The following is a 17,769-nucleotide window of genomic DNA, read 5'->3' as shown; positions in this document are numbered from 1 at the left end:
ACCATGGCCTGTATCAAATGCACCTTAGTCTCCAGAGAGACACCATTGCTCTTCAGTACTTTGGAGAGGTCCCTAACAGCAGATTTTCCCATGGCAATGCTCCTTTTAATTTCCTGGCTACTGGTTCCAGGAGTGTTGACTGTGGAGCCAAGCAAACTAAAGCTGTGTACAATCTCAATCTCTTCACCATCCATCCTGATGCTGCCAATTGGTCCACTGGTAATGAAAAGTAATGATGTCTAAATTTGAGGACTAAGGTACATCTGATTCAGGCCATAGTCTTTCTCATCATATGCTATGCATCTGAGAGCGAGACAGTGAAATAATGATGACAGAAGAAGAATTGATGCCTTTGAGCTATGGTGTTAGAGAAGAGCACTGAATATCCCCTGGATGGCCAAACAAACAGATATATCTTGGAGAGAGTGCTCTTTGGAGGCAGGAATGATGAGGCTTCATCTCAGATACTTTTGGCATGTTGCTAGGAGGGGCTACTCCTTGGAGTGGAGCATGATACAAGGAAGAGTGGAGGGTCAGTGAAGAAGAAGAAGACCCTCAACCAGGTGGAATGACATGGTGACTGCTGCAAAGGGCTCTTGTGTGTCAGTAAGTGTAAAGTTGGCACAGGATATCAGATCTTTTGCTCATAGGGTCGCTATAAGTCAGCCTCAACTCGATGGCACCTTACTACAACAACAACATCTCACAAGAGGCAGAAAGACTTCTACTCCCCCAAAATGCCCTGGAGAGGACCCTGAATAGGGAAGCTGCTCTGTTGAGGGACCTAACCTGAGAAAAGATACCACGACATCCACTGCACCACGTCCCTAATGGAGATTCCCAAATCCAAGTAGGTTCACCCAGAATGTCGTTAAAGGGCTAAACATGCAGAGGCCACAATACTTGACCCTCTATTTTGAAATCTAAACAGGTCTGAAAGCTGCTGTGTTAAAAAACTGTCAGCAAATTCATTCACACCAGTTTCCATTATTATCAAGTCAATGTTGATTTGTAGTTATCTTATCCAAGAAGAGAAAGATAGGTAAATTTCTACCATGCAATTTACAACCTCTGCAAACTGACTAAAGGATCAGTTGTTAATTGGTTCTGATTCTATAGCAATGAGTTCTTGAGAGTTCGTGTGATTTAGAGTAGAACTGTACTCCATAAGGTTTTCAATGACTGATTTTTCAGTATTAGGTTGCCAGAGTGAGGCACCTCTGCATGTACTTAAACTGCCAACATTTTGGTTATTGAATTGGAATTGAAATTAAAAATAAACAACCTAAATTAAAAAAAAAATCAGTTGGATTTCTCTACTGTGACAAAGAGAATACAGAGCCGGTGCTAAGAAAAACAATACCCTTCACAATAGCTAGTCACAAGATTAAATACTTGGGAATAAATTTAATCAGAAGCACGAAGGATCTATTCAAAGAAAATTACAAAACATTACTATAAGAAGCAAAAAGAGACCTGGAGAAGTGGAAGAATATCCCTTGCTCATGGATAGGAAGACTCAATGTTGTGAAAATGGCAATACCGCTAAAGGCAATTTACATGTTTAATACAATCCCAATACAAATACCAATCCCATTCTTCAAGGAGATGGAAAAGGCAATCTCCAGTTTCATTTGGAATGGAAAGAAGCCCCAAATAAGTAAAGCACTCATTAAAAATAGAAGAAAGGTAGGAGGTATCTCACTCATTGATTTAAAATCCCACTATGCTGCCATGGTGGTTAAGACAACATGGTACTAGTACAATGACAGACAAATAGATCAATGGAATAGAATTGAGAACACGGAAGTCAGGCCATCTACCTATGGTCAACTGATTTGTGACAAGAAGATGAAATCAGTTAAGTGGGGAAACGACAGCCTTTTTAACAAATGGTATTGGCAAAATTGGAAAGGTATCTGTAAAAGACTTAAGCAAGATCCAACTTAAAGTGGATCAAGGTCCTAGAACTAAAACCAAGGACTACAGTCTTCATCAAAGAAAAGCTTGGAAAAATGATAGTAGTCCTAATTCACAACATGAATAGTCTTCCAAGTATCCTGAAAAACCTACAACCAGGAGAAGATAAAAATAGATGAATGGGACCTTCTAAGAATCAAATCCCTGTGCACATCCAAAACCTTCTCCAACAGGGTAAAAAGGGAAGCCACAGACTAGGAAAAAGTATTTGGTAATGACATACCAGATAAGGGACTTATATCTAGAATTTATAAAATACTTGAGCACCACAACAGGATAAAGGTAAATAATCCAACTGAAAAATGGGCCCAGGATATGAACAGACACTTCACCAAAGAAGACATTCAGATGGCTAACAAACACATGAAGGAATGTTCAAAGTCCCTAGCTCTAAGAGAGATTCAAATAAAAACATCTGTGAGATACCATCTCACCCCAGTAAGAATAGCAAAATTTAACAGAACAGCAAGCAGCAACTGCTGGTGAGGTTGTGGAAAAACTGGAACCCTTATTCAGTGTTGGTGAAAGTGTAAAATGGTGCAGCTACTGTGGAAGGTGGTATGGCGCTTTCTCAAAAAAGTTGCAAATAGAGATACCATTTGACTGAGCAATTCCAATATTGGGAATATACCCCAAAAGAGACCATAACTGACACCCAAGCAGATATATGCACACCCATGTTTATCACGGCTTTGTTTACAATAGCAAGGAGTTGGAAACAACCCAGGCACCCATCAACAAACGAATGGAGAGAGAAGCTGTGGTATAGTCACACAATGGAATACTACGCTGCTTTGAAAAACAAGGAACTCATGCAATATTATTCAAAATGGGTGACCCTGGATGACATTATGCTGAGTGAAGTATCTCAGTCACAAAAGGACAAATACTGCATGGTGTCACTGTTGTAAAACGAGACTGACATCAGGGTTGGGAGGAGACTGAGAAAAATGGGTTTAATAATCTATACTGCATTGAAACAAATGAGGGAGAAAACTGTTTAAAAGCAATATGGGATTAGGTATTATTGTCATGACAGGAGTCCAGAGCCAAGGCTGCATAGTGGAGTGGACCTAGGGGTAGGGATTGTAAAACAATGAAAGAATTTTTCTTTTACTTTTCCAAGAGGGTAGTGTACTGGGGGCTAAGGTTGGGAGGGGAGAAAAGTGCAACAATGAATGAATGGAAATCCAAAGTCTCTGTAACTTTTCATTGAAATTAATAATTGTTTTACAAAAAAAGAGTGTTGATTGTAGAGCTAAGCAAACTGAAGATGTCAACAGTCTCAATCTCTTCATCTATCATGATGCTGCCAATCGGCCCAGTGGTGAGAATCTTTTTGTCCTTGATGTTGAGCTTCAATCCATATTGAAGGCTACCTTCCTTGACCTGCAGCAAGTGCTTCAGGTCCTCCTCAGTTTCAGCAAGCACGGTTATGTCATATGCATAATGAAGATTGTTGATGAGTCTACCTCCAATCCTGATGCCACTTATCTCCTCATAGAATCCAGCTTTCCGGATAATATATTTTGTGCATAGATTGAAAAGGTATGGAGATAGGACCTGTCCTTGACTCACACCCTTCCCAATTTTGAACCATGCAGTGTTTTCTTGCTTTGTCCTGAAGGCTTCCTCCTGGTTCAAGTTTAAGGTTTGCATAAGCACAGTTAAGTGTTCTGGGATCCCCATTACTCTCAAAGTCAGCCATAGTTTGTTGTGAAATCAACAACAGTCAAATACCTTTGCATAATCAATGTTATGTGCCGTTGAATCGCTTGCGACTCATAGCGGCCCTATGTACAAAAGCTCTAAACTCCTCTCTGTCCTGTGCCAATCCCATCATCTCCGACACACTCATCCCGATTGCCCCAGTCACCAAATCAATACACACCTCCCAAAGGGCCTTCCCCTCCTGCACCTGCCCTCCACCCTCTCAAGCATGATGTCCTTCTCCAAGAACCAGTCTCTCCTTACAACATGACCAAAGTATTTCAGATGAAGTCTCAGAATCCTTGCCTACAAGGAGCAGCCCGGTTTAACCCTCTCCAGGATGAATCTGTTTGTTTTCTTAGCAGTCCATGGTACCCTCAGCACTCTTCTCCAACACCAAAGCTCAAAAGCATCAACTCTCCTTCTATCCAGCTCTCTGACGCATAACAAGTGATTGCAAAGACCATGGCCTGTACCAGTCGCACTTTAGTCTCCACAGAGACACCGTTGCTTTTCAGTACTTTAGAGAGGTCCCTAACAGCAGACTCTCCCATCACAATATGTCTTTTAATTTCCTGGCTGCTGGTGCCAAGAGGGTTGATTGTGGACCCAAGCACACTTAAGCTGTGAACAATCTCAATCTTTTCACCATCCATCCTGATGTTGCCAATTGGTCCAGTGGTGAGAATCTTTGGCTTCTTGACATTGACATTGAGCCTCAATCCATTTTGAAGGCTTCAGTCCCTGACCCTCAGCAGCAAGCGCTTCAGGTCCTCCTCAGTTTCAGTAAGCAGGGTTGTGTCATCTGCATAACGCAGATTGTTGATAGATCTTTCACCAATCCTGATGCTGCATTTCTCCTCATAGAGCCCAGCCTCCTGGATGATCTGTTCTCCATACAGGTTGAAAAAGTATGGAGACAGGACACATCCCTGGCGTACGCCCTTCCCAATTTTGAACCATGCAGTGTTTCCTTGCTCTGTTCTGAAGACTGCCTCTTGGTTCAAGTATAAGTTTCGCATTAGCATGATCAAGTGTTCTGGGATTCCCATTCTTCTCAGAGTCAGCCACAGTTTGTTATGATCCACACAGTCAAATGCCTTTGCATAATCAAAGAACCACAGATAGACATTCCTCTGGTACTCCCTGCTTTCAGCAAAGAGCCAGCTAACATTCGCTCCAATATCCCTAGTACCATGACCTCTTCTAAACCCAGCCTGAACTTCTGACAGTTCTCTGCTGATGTGCTGTTCCAGTTCTTTTTGGATAATGTTCAGCAGAATCTTGCTTGCATGTGAAATCAATAATATTGTTCTATAGTTTCCACACTCTGTTGGGTCACCTTTCTTTGGAATGGGAACAAATATAGATCTCTTCCAGTCATTCCTATATTACGTTAATTATTATCATACTAGTATTTTTTCAAAATTCAAATACACTGTTTTCCAGACCAGATTCTTCCAATTTCCCTCACCCCCCCATCAAATTGTACAACCCCAATATTAATCCCCCCCACTCCCTGACCATAATCATCCCTCTGCTCCCACCCTCCTCCCCCTTGGATCCTTATACTCATTCTACAATAATGGCTTTTATACAATATTTGTCCTTGTGGAACTAAGTTAGTTCACTCAGCATAATGCTCTCCTGTCCCTCCCAAGTTAGGTAATAATTTACAAAAATCATTGCTCTTGCATGTTGTGTAGTATTCCATGGTGTGAATGTACTATAATGTCTCAATCCATTAATTTGTAGTTGGACATCTACACTGTTTCCATGTTCTTGTGATAGTGAATAATGCAGCTATGAACATCAGTGTACAAGTCTCTGTTTGTACATAAGTTCTCATTTTCTTGAGGTATATTACAAGTAGTGGAATAGCTGAAGGACTATTGCTTTTATTAAGATGCCATTGATTCTATGACTCAGCAACCCTATGAATGATAGGTCTAAGCCCTACCTTATCTTACACCATTCTCTCACTCTTCAACATAATCAAGCCTATTGTTACAGTCACTGGGGCAATCTAACTTGTTGCATGCTTTCCTCTCTTTCACAGACTCTCCACGATTCCATATAGCATGTATTTTCCCAAGGAAATTCCCCTCCTAATAATATGCTCAGAGTATGTGAGACAAAGTTTCATCATCCTTACCTCTAAGGAGCACCGTGGTTGCACTTTCTTGTCTGTTCTTTTGGCAGTCTATGCCAATATTCAGTACTATTCTCCAACACCACAATTCAAAAGTATAGATTATTCTCCTGTCATCTTTAATCATTGTCCACCTTTCAGATGCATAGGAAACAATTGAAAATACCATGGTTTGTATCGAGTGCACCTTAGCCTTTAAACTGATGTCCTTTCTTATTAACACTTTGTAAAGGTCCTTGAAAGTAGATTCAACTAGTGCAACACATCTTTGCATTTCTTGAATGCTGCTATAGTGAGTGTTGATTCTGGGTCCAAAGAAAATGAAACCCTTGACAATTTCAAACTTTAAAGAAAGGAATATTGATATTACTATTGTTAATCAATGCTCTTTTGGAAGTTCTAGTATATGTGACAATAAAATAAAAAAAATCTTATTAAAGAACAGATTATCTTTTTAAAAATAATAATCTGAAGATACATGTATAAAGCATAAAACTTTTAAAAATATGTTAAAATTAATAAGTTCTTTTAGCAAGGTATCTAGAATATGTAAGAGAGCCCTAGTGGCCTAGTCTATACAGACTTGTGTTGCTAACCCAGGAGTGGCACCTCTCTGGTAGTTCAAATCCAAATGAGAAAGACAGGTAATCTCCTCACATGATATTACAGCCTCCAAAAATCTGCAAAAGCATCAACTAAGTGTATTTTGAGTTGACAGTAATGAGCTTCGTTTTTAGCAAGTACATAAAAGGAGCTCTGGTATCACGATGTGTACCATACCAAAAGGTCAGTGATTTGAATCCACCAGCTCCTCCAAGGGGAAGAGCTGGGCAGCCCCGTCCTTTAAATATTTAATCCAATCGAAGGTATTTTTTGCTGACCCTCTACTCTGCCATCATACTGATGACTTCCTCTAGGGACTGGCCCCTCTTGGTGACATGTCTAAAGTACATGGACAAAGCCTCACCATCCTCACTTCAAAGGAGCATTCTGACTATACTTTCATTCTACATAAAAAAAAAACCACAAAAAACAAATTCTACCAAATTTTCTTTTATTAGCTTAGTACACTTCCAATCAAATTTTAAATAAATTTTTTCTTATTAAAGAAGTGAGAAAAATGAATAAGATAATTCAAATGCTAATATGAAAGATAGTGAAGAAAATTTTTAAAATAAAAAACACAGAGGGAGAAATTTCTCTGCTGTATATTTAGAATACTCCCAAGGCACTATTCAGAGCAGAAGGCTGTGCACAAGAATAGGCACACAGACTAGCAGACAGTATATAAAAGATTCATAAATAGACTCATATATGTTGTTGTTTTTATGTGTTTTCAGGTCACTTGAGACTCATAGCAACCCTATGCAGAATAGCCCAGAAACCTGGTCAATCTTGTATCAACTTTACTGTCTCTGACACACCTACCCTCATTACCCCAGTCACTGAATCAATCCATCTCATCAATGGTCTTTCTCTCTCTGTCCCTCCACACTTCCAAGCATGATATCCTTCTCTAAGAAATCGTCCCTCCTTGCAACATGCCCAAAGTATGTCAGAAAAAGCCTCAGAATCCTTGGCTCCAAGGAGTAGTCTGATTTCACCCTCTTTCAGACAAACCTGTTTGTCCTCCTAGTAGTCCATGGTATGTATATTCAACACTCTTCTCCAGCACCACAGTTCAAAGGCATCAATTCTCTTTCTGTCATCCCTAATCATTGTCTAGCTCTCTGATGCATAGCAAACCAATTTATAGGAATCTAATATATGGCAAAAGTGGTTAGTCAACTCAGTAAGAAAGAATGGCAAATAAATGGAGCTATTACATCTGCTCCATAAGGAGCCTCTGAGTGGTACAAATGTCAGCACCTCAGCTCCCAACCAAAAGGTTGGCTGTTCAAGTCTGCTCAGGGTGCTTTGGAAGAAAATCTTGGAATTCTACATGCAAATATTCATTCGTAAAAAACCTCATGGAGAATAGTTCTACTCTGACATAGGCATGGGTTTGCAATAAGTCAGAATCAACTTCATAGCATCCAACTTTGTTTTTACTATGACTGTTAAAGAAAAAAAATAAATTGGACTAATATTTCAAATAATTGACAAAAACAAAATAATATTTCAGTAATAAATTTAAATATAAAAATTTCAAGAGAGGATTTAGGAAAACAAAGAACAATATATAATGTAAGAGGACAGTTTAAAGCAAAAACAAGAAATCACTAAGTTAGAAAGGTAAAAGATGTAATTACTTCCTGTAATAATTAAATTATTACGTACACCATAAACAAAGGTAAAGCGGTAGACTGAATGAAATAAATGCAACATATAAGACAAAGAATGGATATGATATGCAAATAAGGAAGTGGTACAAGGAGAAAAATAGGCTATTAATAGAAGAGAAGATAAGAGTGTCGACCGTGGAGCCAAGCAGACTAAAGTTGTTAACAATCTCAATCTCTTCACCATCCACTGCATGGTTCAAAATTGGGAAAGGCGTACACCAGGGATGTGTCCTATCTCCATACCTTTCCAACCTGTATGCAGAACAGATTATCCGAGAGGCTGGGCTCTATGAGGAGAAATGTGGCATCAGGATTGGTGGAAGATCTATTAACAATCTGCACCACATGACTTTTGGGGAGCTCTGATGGCCTAGTGGCAAGAAGCTGTACTGCAATCCCAGAGGTGCGTGGTTCAAATCCACCAGATGCTCTGCTGGAGAAGGAGGGGAAATTTCCCTCCTGTACCAGTCAGATCTGATTTGACGGTACACTCACAATAAAGAAATTTAAAAAAAAACAACAATCTGCGTTATGCAGATGACGCAACCCTGCTTGCTGAAACTGAGGAGGACCTGAAGCGCTTGCTGCAGAGGTTCAAGGACTTCAGCCTTCAGTATGGATTGAGGCTCAATGTCAAGAAGACAAAGATTCTCACCACTGGACCCATTGGCAGCATCAGGATGGATGGCGAAGAGATTGAGATTGTTCACAGCTTCAGTTTGCTCGGCTCCACAGTCAACACTCTTGGCACCAGCAGTCAGGAAATCAAGAAGCGTATCACGATGGGAAAGTCTCCTGGTAGGGACCTCTCTAAAGTACTCAGGAGCAACGGTGTCTCTCTGGAGACTAAGGTGCACCTGATACAGGCCATGATCTTTGCAATCGCTTGTTATGCATCAGAGAGTTGGACAATGACTAGGGAGGACAGAAGGAGAGTTGATGCTTTTGAGCTGTGGTGCTGGAGAAGGGTACTGAATGTACCATGGACTGCCAGGAAAACAAACAGATTCATCTTGGAGAGGATTAAAGCAAGTTACTCCTTGGAGGCAAGGATTCTGGGGCTTCGTCTGACATACTTTGGACATGTTGCCAGGAGGGACAGGTCCTTAGAGGGGGACATCATGCTTGGGAGGGTGGAGGGACAGCGCAGGAGGGGAAGACCCTCTATAAGATGGATTGATTCAGTGACTGGGGTAATTGGGATGGGTGTGTTGAAGGCAGTGCGTTTGGCACAGGATAGAGCAGGGTTTAGGGCTGTTGTACATAGGGTCGCTATGAGTCGCAAACGACTCGACGGCACATAACAACAACAACAGCATCCACTTCTGGTAACAAATTCTGTCTTCATTTCCAAGGGCTGTTATTGCAAAATCCACAAAGGGGCTGGCTTTTAAAAAAGATATTTATGACCTCATAATTCTGGAAGCTAAGTGTCCAAATCAAGGTGTTGGCCACTTTGATTCTTTCTGAGACTCAGGGAAAATGCACTTCATGCCTCTCTCCTAGTTTCTGGTAACAGACAGGGATCATTGGTGTCCAAGGTGTGTGCCTTCATTTAGACAGCTGATCTCTATATGTCTGTGTCCCTTCTCTTTCATACTCTGGTATTCTCTACATTAAATGATATATTTAAAGAACTTTATATTCCAACATGATCAAGTTCACAGGTACCAACTGGGATAATTCTTTTTTTGGAAACAATTAAATCTATAATAGATTGCAAGAATAAGCTATCTAAATAATGGATTAAAATGATAGGGAGCATGAGAAGGAAGATAAGAGAGAAGATGGATTGTAACTTCTGTAAGAAAGCCCACCACATGAACAAATCTCAAACACCTTGCTAATGCCTTCATGCTGTTTTGTTCTGTCTCTCAAATAATAAGCAATTATTATTCGCTTATTTACCAAGGTTCAATAAGTTGTTCAGGGTCACAAATAGTGAGCGATGGAGTTAGAGTCTGAGGCCCATCCCCCTATAATCTTCTCATAATGGGTAAGTCACTGATGAATCTCAGGTTCTTCTTGCCAGGTTCTCTAACAACTATATTGTTGTTGTTGTGTGCCATCAAGTCAGACTGGACTCATAGCTGACCCTCTAGATGGTGTTCAGAGGCTTTAATCACACAGGAGCTCATCTTTTCCAATGTAGCATCTGATAGATTAGAACTGCATGCCTTTGGGTTGGCAGCACAACTCCTTACACTAGACCACAAGAGCTCCCTTGAATCACAATTGTTGTTGATTGTCTTTGAGTTGAGCATGACTCACAGCGACCCTATGAACAAAAGGCCTGAAGCCCCTCTACAACTATTGACATTTACCAAACCAATAGCAATGGTGACTAAAATAGTTTCTTTCTCATCAGCTCAGCCAAGTCCCAGGAGATGACAACCCCATTTTTCTCCCTTCGGATGCAAAATATGACTGGCTTCTGGCCAAAATCTGGGTGCGCTCCAGTGACTTCCATGTCCACCAGACCATCACCCACCTTCTGCGCACACACCTAGTGTCTGAGGTTTTTGGCATTGCCATGTACCGCCAGCTTCCTGCCGTGCATCCCATCTTCAAGGTACAGCAAGTACTGTCTCTCCTAATAAGTAGGGCATGCCAATACAGGAGAGTTGGGAGGAGGGAGCTGAGAGGAACACCAAAAGTTGTCTTTCCCTCATTCAACTTGAAGAAGCTGAATGGTATTTGAAAAAGCACACTGACTGGTCCTGAGGGGTAGGTAGCTCACTGACTTTGCTCTGTTCACTTTCCAGATTCTATTGACATTAGCTACTTTGATGACTACAGGCTCTGGGCTAAAGATAATTTCTATATGCCTCAGTTTCCTTATCTGTAAGACAGTACATAGAATTATTGTGAGAATTTAAAAAAATTTAAAAACCTAACATTTAAAACAGCACCTGGAAAAAAGTTTTTAAAAAAACAAAATGAAACAAAACCCAGCACCTGGCACAAAGTGAATGGAGCACTATGCAAGTGTCGGTTATTATCATTTTACTCTAGTTATGTATCAGCAGAGACCTCCAGTCCTTGAGCAGTAACTCCATCATCACAATCAGCATTGCATATATTGACTTTTTTCCCCTGACCCCATCTCTCCACAATGGTCCAGGTGGGGTGGGTGGCTCTGGTCAGGAGGCCTTGACAGTGCTCTCTCTAAGGGGTTTCTCCTCACCAGCTTCTGGTGGCCCATGTTCGGTTCACCATTGCCATCAACACTAAGGCCCGTGAGCAGCTCATCTGTGAGTATGGCCTCTTTGACAAGGTAGGTGCCCCTTGCCACAATCCCTTGAAAGCCCTGCCCTGCTGGCACCTTCTCTTCTCCTCCTCAAGATCTTGGTGGTTTCTACCACCAAGCAGACTCATGACTAGGAGACCAGATTCTTAACCTCCACAATGATGGAAGGCTGTACTTAACGGCAGGAGCCCTAAAATCTGAGTCTTTTCTCCCAAGTCCTTGAGCAAGGCACTGGGTGAAGTCTCCTCTCCCTCTTCCAGTTGCCCAGCATGTTCCTCACTGCCAATGTTTCTGCTGTTCCCTCTCCTCATGACCTGTGGGGTTAAGTGCAGCCCCTCCACATGGTACCACTGATGCAATTCTCTCCTGGCCCTCACCCTCATTCTGAGCCTTCACCCTCTTTTGCCTTTTACAGGCCCTCTGAGATCCACCACTCCCCTCACTCAACAGGGAATCTGGTCCCTACCCAGCCCTCAAATTTCTCAGCACCCACTTCTCAGATTTTGACTCCCCTGCCACTTGACCAAATCTAACACCTTAATTAAGAGATCAGGTCAGATAGTGACTAGAGTTAAGCCTTATTTTTGATGCTTGTGATAAACCCAAATGAGACCAGCTGGAAAATGTATTCTTATGTACTTAAAAATCATAAGCATGAACAGTCTCCTGCCAAAATGGACCCAAAGTCTCAAATACTATCCCCAAAATGCATGTGCTCTTTCTTTAAAGTCTGTCTCATTCTCCCCAGCAGGTGTCTAGTGGGGCTGGGGATATGGGAACCTGGTCACAGATCCCTTAGTGAGGTTCCCTTAGAACTGTTCCTCTCCCAGGGGTATCCAAATAGAAAATACAGGGAAACAATTTTGACGAGACCTGCTTGAGTCGCATGACCAGCAACAACTAATCTCACTGCCCTGCTATGAGAATTCCATGTGTGCAGGTGTGTATGTGTGTGTACAGAAGATTCAGACTCCTCTGTGATTATCCCTAATCTTCCCCTAACTACACTCCACAGGTCCTCAAGGACCTTTATGGTCCACCAGATCTGCTATCTGTCTGCTCCTTTAGCCTTGATACAAGGGCACAGAAGTAAAACCCCTTTGGGACTTGGAACCAGCCAGCCTGAGGGCCTTATTCAGTCCCTCAGCCAGTGCAGGGGTCTCATAGCCTGCACTCTTAGAGAGACAACTTTCCTGCTGTAGCTATCCCTCAGTCTCCAAGGGTATTTGGTCACTTCAATACCTTCCACCTTTCTGGTCTAGAGATGCCTCCCTGTAGCATCCTCCTCCGGCTGTCTTGGTGTATCAGCTACCCTGAAGTTTTACTTTGCTAAACATTCTTCCTATCTCACCTTGCAGCACCTGCCCTTCATTCCTGGCCACCCCACTGCACTGTATAAATTCTCCAGTTTCTTGTGAATGCAAGGGTGAGCTGTGGGTTGGGATGGAGACGGCCTCAGCTCATGGCACACTCTCCCTCCATGCAGGCCAATGCTACAGGGGGTGGTGGGCATGTGCAGATGGTACAGCGGGCCATGCAGGAGCTGACCTACACCTCCTTGTGCTTCCCTGAGGCTATCAAGGCCCGGGGCATGGACAGTACAGAGAACATTCCTTACTACTTCTATCGGGATGACGGGCTGCTGGTGTGGGAAGCAATTAAGAAGTGAGTATGTAGCACTTCTGTGGAGGCATAGGGATGGTCCTGGGGGAAGGACTGCAATGGGCATGGGGGTGTGCAGGCCTGAGTGACCCTGGCAGTGGGTTACCTCTGTTGTCAAGGCACGGAAGGAGATATGGGGCTTTGATGAGGGGTTGATCCTGAGCTTGGTTTTTAAGAAGGGAATGATGGGGTCTCAGTTAGGGTCTTGTTGAGGCTCCTTTATGGTACAGGTCTGGAGACCTGGTGGTTTCATCCACTTGAGGATGGGGCCTCTCTCTTGACCCAGATTCACAGGAGAGGTGGTGGCTATTTACTATGAGGATGACCAGGTAGTGGTGGAGGACCAGGAGCTGCAGGACTTTGTGAAGGACATTTATGTGTACGGCATGCGGGGCAGGAAGGCTTCAGGTGAGGTGCTCCCCTGGGTACCCTCTGATCTCTCCTTGGGCAACAGTGGCCCTTGGAATTCTGCTCCCTGCTTGGTGCTGGGGCCTGAGCCTTCAGGCATCCTCTGCCCATCAATATGAGAAATCAGAGACAGAATACTGGCCCAGGCATCTGTCCTCTCCCAGGGTTTCTGGTCCACTCCTCAACCCTCTAGCACTGTGACAGACCCCAGGCACAGAGAAGGTATCCTGCTCTGGCCTCTCCCATCTGAGAGGCAGTTCTCAGACTGCCTTGGTTTCCACCTCAGGCTTTCCTAAGTCCATCAAGACCAGAGAGAAACTGTCAGAGTACCTGACTGTGGTGATCTTCACCGCCTCAGCACAGCATGCAGCAGTGAACTTCGGCCAGGTAAGGGAGGCCTATGAGGGGCACATGCCTCTGGGTTGGAACTGGCCAAGGTTACCTGTGTTGCTCCTCAGGAGGGGGAGGGTAGCCCATCCTTTCCCACTGTGCCTCACAGTCGTCCTGGCTGGACTGAGTGTAGAAAAAGCAGTAGAAAAACCCTCCAGCATTCTCAAGATTCAAGTGCTGGGATCTGAACCAGGGCCACCTCTGGGAGGAAGGGAAGAGGGGACAGTCACACCCAGATGGTAGAGCCACAGAGAGCAGGAACGTGGGCCTGGGACGTGCTCACATGTGTTGGTGGCTTTCCCTGTGCTACGACTGGCCACACATGTTGGTGGGCATCCCTGTGGTATGACTGATCACAAACATGTTGACAGCTGCCCCATAGTATGACTGGTCACAAATGTACTGAGGTCTGTCCCTATAGTATGACTGGACGTGTGTTGATTACTATCCTAGTAGTATGACTGGTCAGATATGTGTTGACGACTGTCCCTGTGGTATGAATGGCTTTCTCTGTTGTTTGACTGGTCACATGTGTATTGATGACTATTCCTGTAGTATGACTGGTCACACACATGTTGATGACCATTCCTGTAGTATGACTGGTCACACACATTGGTGGTCATCTCTGTAGTATGACTGGTCACACGCATGTTGGATGTCATCTGTGTAGTATGACTGTAGTATGTGTGTTGATGTCTGTCCCTGTAGTATGACTGGTCATATGCATGTTGGTGTCTGTCCCACTTGTATGATGGTCATGTATGTGTCCTTGTAGTATGATTGGTGTTCCTGGATCCCCAATGCGCCTCCCACCATGAGGGCTCCACCACCAAAGGCCAAGGGTGTGGTCACCATTGAGCAGATCGTGGAGACGCTGCCAGACCGCGGCCGCTCATGCTGGCACCTGGGGGCAGTGTGGGCCCTGAGCCAATTCCAGGAGAATGAGGTGAGGCCTTGGACAGAGCCTACACAAGTCCTTCCTTAGTGGGAGCAAGGTGAGTAGACACATTGCACATCCCCACAAGTTCAAGCTGACTCTCAAGCAAAGCACAGGTTTGCCTGACAACAGAGAAGGCTCTACCACAGTAACACAGCAGGGACACTGCCTCCCTCACCAGCCACAATGCTCATTCACATAGCTTCCCCCCATCCAGAGGTGCCCACTCAAGTTCCCCCATATTCCCACATACAGAAGAAGCCCACTCAAGGCATCCTGTGGAAAGCTGGGCTGTCTGCTTTTCTCAGGCTCTCTGAGTGGACAGAAGATGGTATAGAGAGGAAAGTGAAGAGAGGTTTTCTACCTCACATTCTGAGCCTCTGTCACTGGAGGTGGCTGTGTGTGCATGGCTACAGTGGAGGTGGCTATAGTGACTGGCTCATGATTAATCTATCTGTCCCTCCTGGGCCTCAGCTGTTCCTGGGCATGTATCCAGAGGAGCATTTCATTGAGAAGCCAGTGAAGGAGGCCATGGCTCGATTCCGCAAGAACCTCGACACCATCGTCAGCATGATTGCAGAGCGCAACAAAAACAAGAAGCTACCATATTACTACTTGTCTCCAGACAGGATCCCCAACAGCGTGGCCATCTGAATGACCCAGCAGTGCCAGCTTCATGCTGCAAAGTCTCTTGTCTTGAGGCTGGCCAGACTCCAAGGCAGGCCTTCTGTGCAGCTTGCCCTTCAATAGCCACAGGATTCCTTCAAATTCTAAGAGTCTGCTTCAAACCAAAGTTTGCCACAGTGGGTAACATTATAGCTTTGCAACATGTTTCCCCACCTACTCCTCTATCTTTGGAGAACCAAGTGTTTTAATACCCAGGAAACTCTCCAGCATAGAGGACTGGGAGGCTTCCTGCCCTGTGCCGGACTCAGAGCTTCCACACCAAGTAGCAATAGCACACCAGGATAACTAATGTTCTTATTAATGAAAATAACTTTTTCCCCCTTTTTCTATTTGTGCTTAGTTCAGTATCCTGCAAACAGCATGTGCTTAAATAATTTCCTGTGAATGGATTAAGAATCAGCTTTTTAAACAATAAAGTTTATTTAAAACGTCTTCCTGGGCAAGTTGTGTTGCAGTCATCATAAAGGCTCACATGTGTACCCCATACACACACACAAACCAAATAATCAATTAGTATTCAGCTGGGTGAAATTCCAGCCCACCCACTGCAGAGCAATAGAAGAGGTTAAGTCTTAATCCTAGCCCTCCAGAGAGCCCTCGCCCTGTCTTGCCAGGTCCTCCTATTGCTCTCCCTTGCCTGTAATAGCTTGCCTCAAAGCAGAGGCCCAGACTTTGGGGATTCTGCAGGGACCCTTCAGTCTGGTCTACCCAGGCTGAGCCTTTTGCATTGACTTTGGGCAGTGCACATGACCATGGGACTTGGGGTATCCCTCTCCCAATTCAGGGATGTCACTTGAAAGACAACTCAGGGATTCTAAACAAAATACAGTCCTCAAGCTACCTTTGAGGGGATGGCAAGTTAGCCACAAGTGAAACTGAAGCTTATTAGTCTTTGTGAAAGATTATACAATGTGTCAAGAACTGAGCCTATCAGGTGACATTGTCCAGTAGAAGGTCCATCTCCCTGTCCTCAGAGCTGCATTTCCCTTGCCCCCAGAACTCAATCTTCTCCCTTTCCACTCAGAACTACATTCTCTCTGATGCCAGAACTCCACATTCAACTTGCCCCTAGAGTTCCATTGTCTTTTGCCTCCAGAACGTCACACTTTCTTTTCCTTCCTGAACCCAAAGACCATGTTCTTGAGGCCTGGGCTTCATTGGGGCTGAAGGTAGAGGAGGGTGAAAAATTGGCAACACTTCCTCCCCAGATACCCCAGGGAATGGCTAAGTGTTTGAGAGGGGCACAGGAGAACCATGGTTGAGTTTCAGGGGCTGAGCTTTCCTCTCAGAACGCCCTTCCCTGGGCCTCAGTTTTCTCTGCTCAGATAGGGTAAGATGGGGGATCTTTGATAGTGGATGGGAGATGTGGATGTCACCATTCAACTGTATCACTGTAGCAAGTAAGCAGCTGTAGACAAAATGGCAATCAGTGGGTCTGGACCTATGCAAAGAAAACTACCCACAAGAGGGGCTGCCCATGACAGTCATTTCCAGGCCAGTGCCAATAGCTAGAGCCAAATTCAACACACTGAACCCCACAGGGCAGGGCTCCTCTCAAGCCAAATACCTCCTTATCATATTCTCTTAAGAGTCCTCAGCCTAGCACCAACTTCCTTGCCACTCCAAATTAGCTGAGTTCTGGGGCACATCCAACACTAGAATCATCCAGAACTATTGTTGGTGCTAGAGGCCTCTTCTCTCCTCTCCTCTGGGGCAGTGGTGGCCTCAATATTCCCTACCGCAACCACAGCTCCACAGATGTCAGGCAAGGAGGAGACTTGGCAATGTCATAGCCTGAATTTAGCACCTGTATTCTAGTCTTGTTCCATATTTGAAAGCTCCACCTCTGTTGTTGTATCTGCTAGTTTAAGTGTGTTCTATTGTACATAGGGTTTTCGAAGGCCTGATATTTCAAAAGTGGATGGCCAATCCTTCTTCCTAGTCTGTCTTAAGCTGAATGCTCAGATTTGGAAGAGTATCTGGCAGACAAGAACTTTATAGAAAAATGCAGATAAAAGTTATTTCCGAGACGGGAGAACGCCGCCGCCAGACGGGGTTCCATCGCGAGAGGGACCTGGAATAGACCCGGGAAGAACAACAGCCAGCCACCTACCACGGAACTCCAGAGGAGCGAAGACTGAGAGACCCCAGAGGAACGAATACTACCCGACACTGTGTGACCCCCATGCAACCCACACCTGTGTGACCCTTAACACACAGGGTGCTGCTGCATATACCCCCAGCAGCGCCCAAACCCCGCCCCCACCACTTGGTGATAGTGTCCAAGCCCTGCGCTCCTTGCCCCCTA

The 17,769-nt window shown here is 44.2% G+C and overlaps 1 protein-coding gene across 3 annotated transcripts in view; it reads left to right on the top strand.

Moving 5' to 3' along the window:
• Positions 1-15,463, top strand: part of ALOX5 (arachidonate 5-lipoxygenase) — a 110,997-nt gene extending 95,534 nt beyond the window's left edge. The window contains exons 8-14 of one of the 3 annotated variants that reach the window (XM_006897718.1): positions 10,496-10,699; positions 11,318-11,404; positions 12,864-13,042; positions 13,326-13,447; positions 13,734-13,834; positions 14,613-14,783; positions 15,249-15,463. In XM_006897718.1, coding sequence (XP_006897780.1) covers positions 10,496-10,699; positions 11,318-11,404; positions 12,864-13,042; positions 13,326-13,447; positions 13,734-13,834; positions 14,613-14,783; positions 15,249-15,428 — 1,044 coding nt within the window. In that variant the 3' untranslated portion in view covers positions 15,429-15,463. The remainder of the gene's footprint in view (positions 1-10,495; positions 10,700-11,317; positions 11,405-12,863; positions 13,043-13,325; positions 13,448-13,733; positions 13,835-14,612; positions 14,784-15,248) is intronic. The other 2 variants (XM_006897719.1, XM_006897720.1) reach the window with 2 other exon arrangements.
• Positions 15,464-17,769: the final 2,306 nt, after the last annotated feature.

This window comes from Elephantulus edwardii, unplaced genomic scaffold, assembly GCF_000299155.1.
Source record: "Elephantulus edwardii isolate Elephantulus edwardi_28Jun2011 unplaced genomic scaffold, EleEdw1.0 scaffold00213, whole genome shotgun sequence".
NCBI classification, from domain to species: Eukaryota; Metazoa; Chordata; class Mammalia; order Macroscelidea; family Macroscelididae; genus Elephantulus; species Elephantulus edwardii.
Note: the sequence above shows the minus strand (reverse complement) of the source record. Positions and strands in the feature narration are given on the sequence as shown.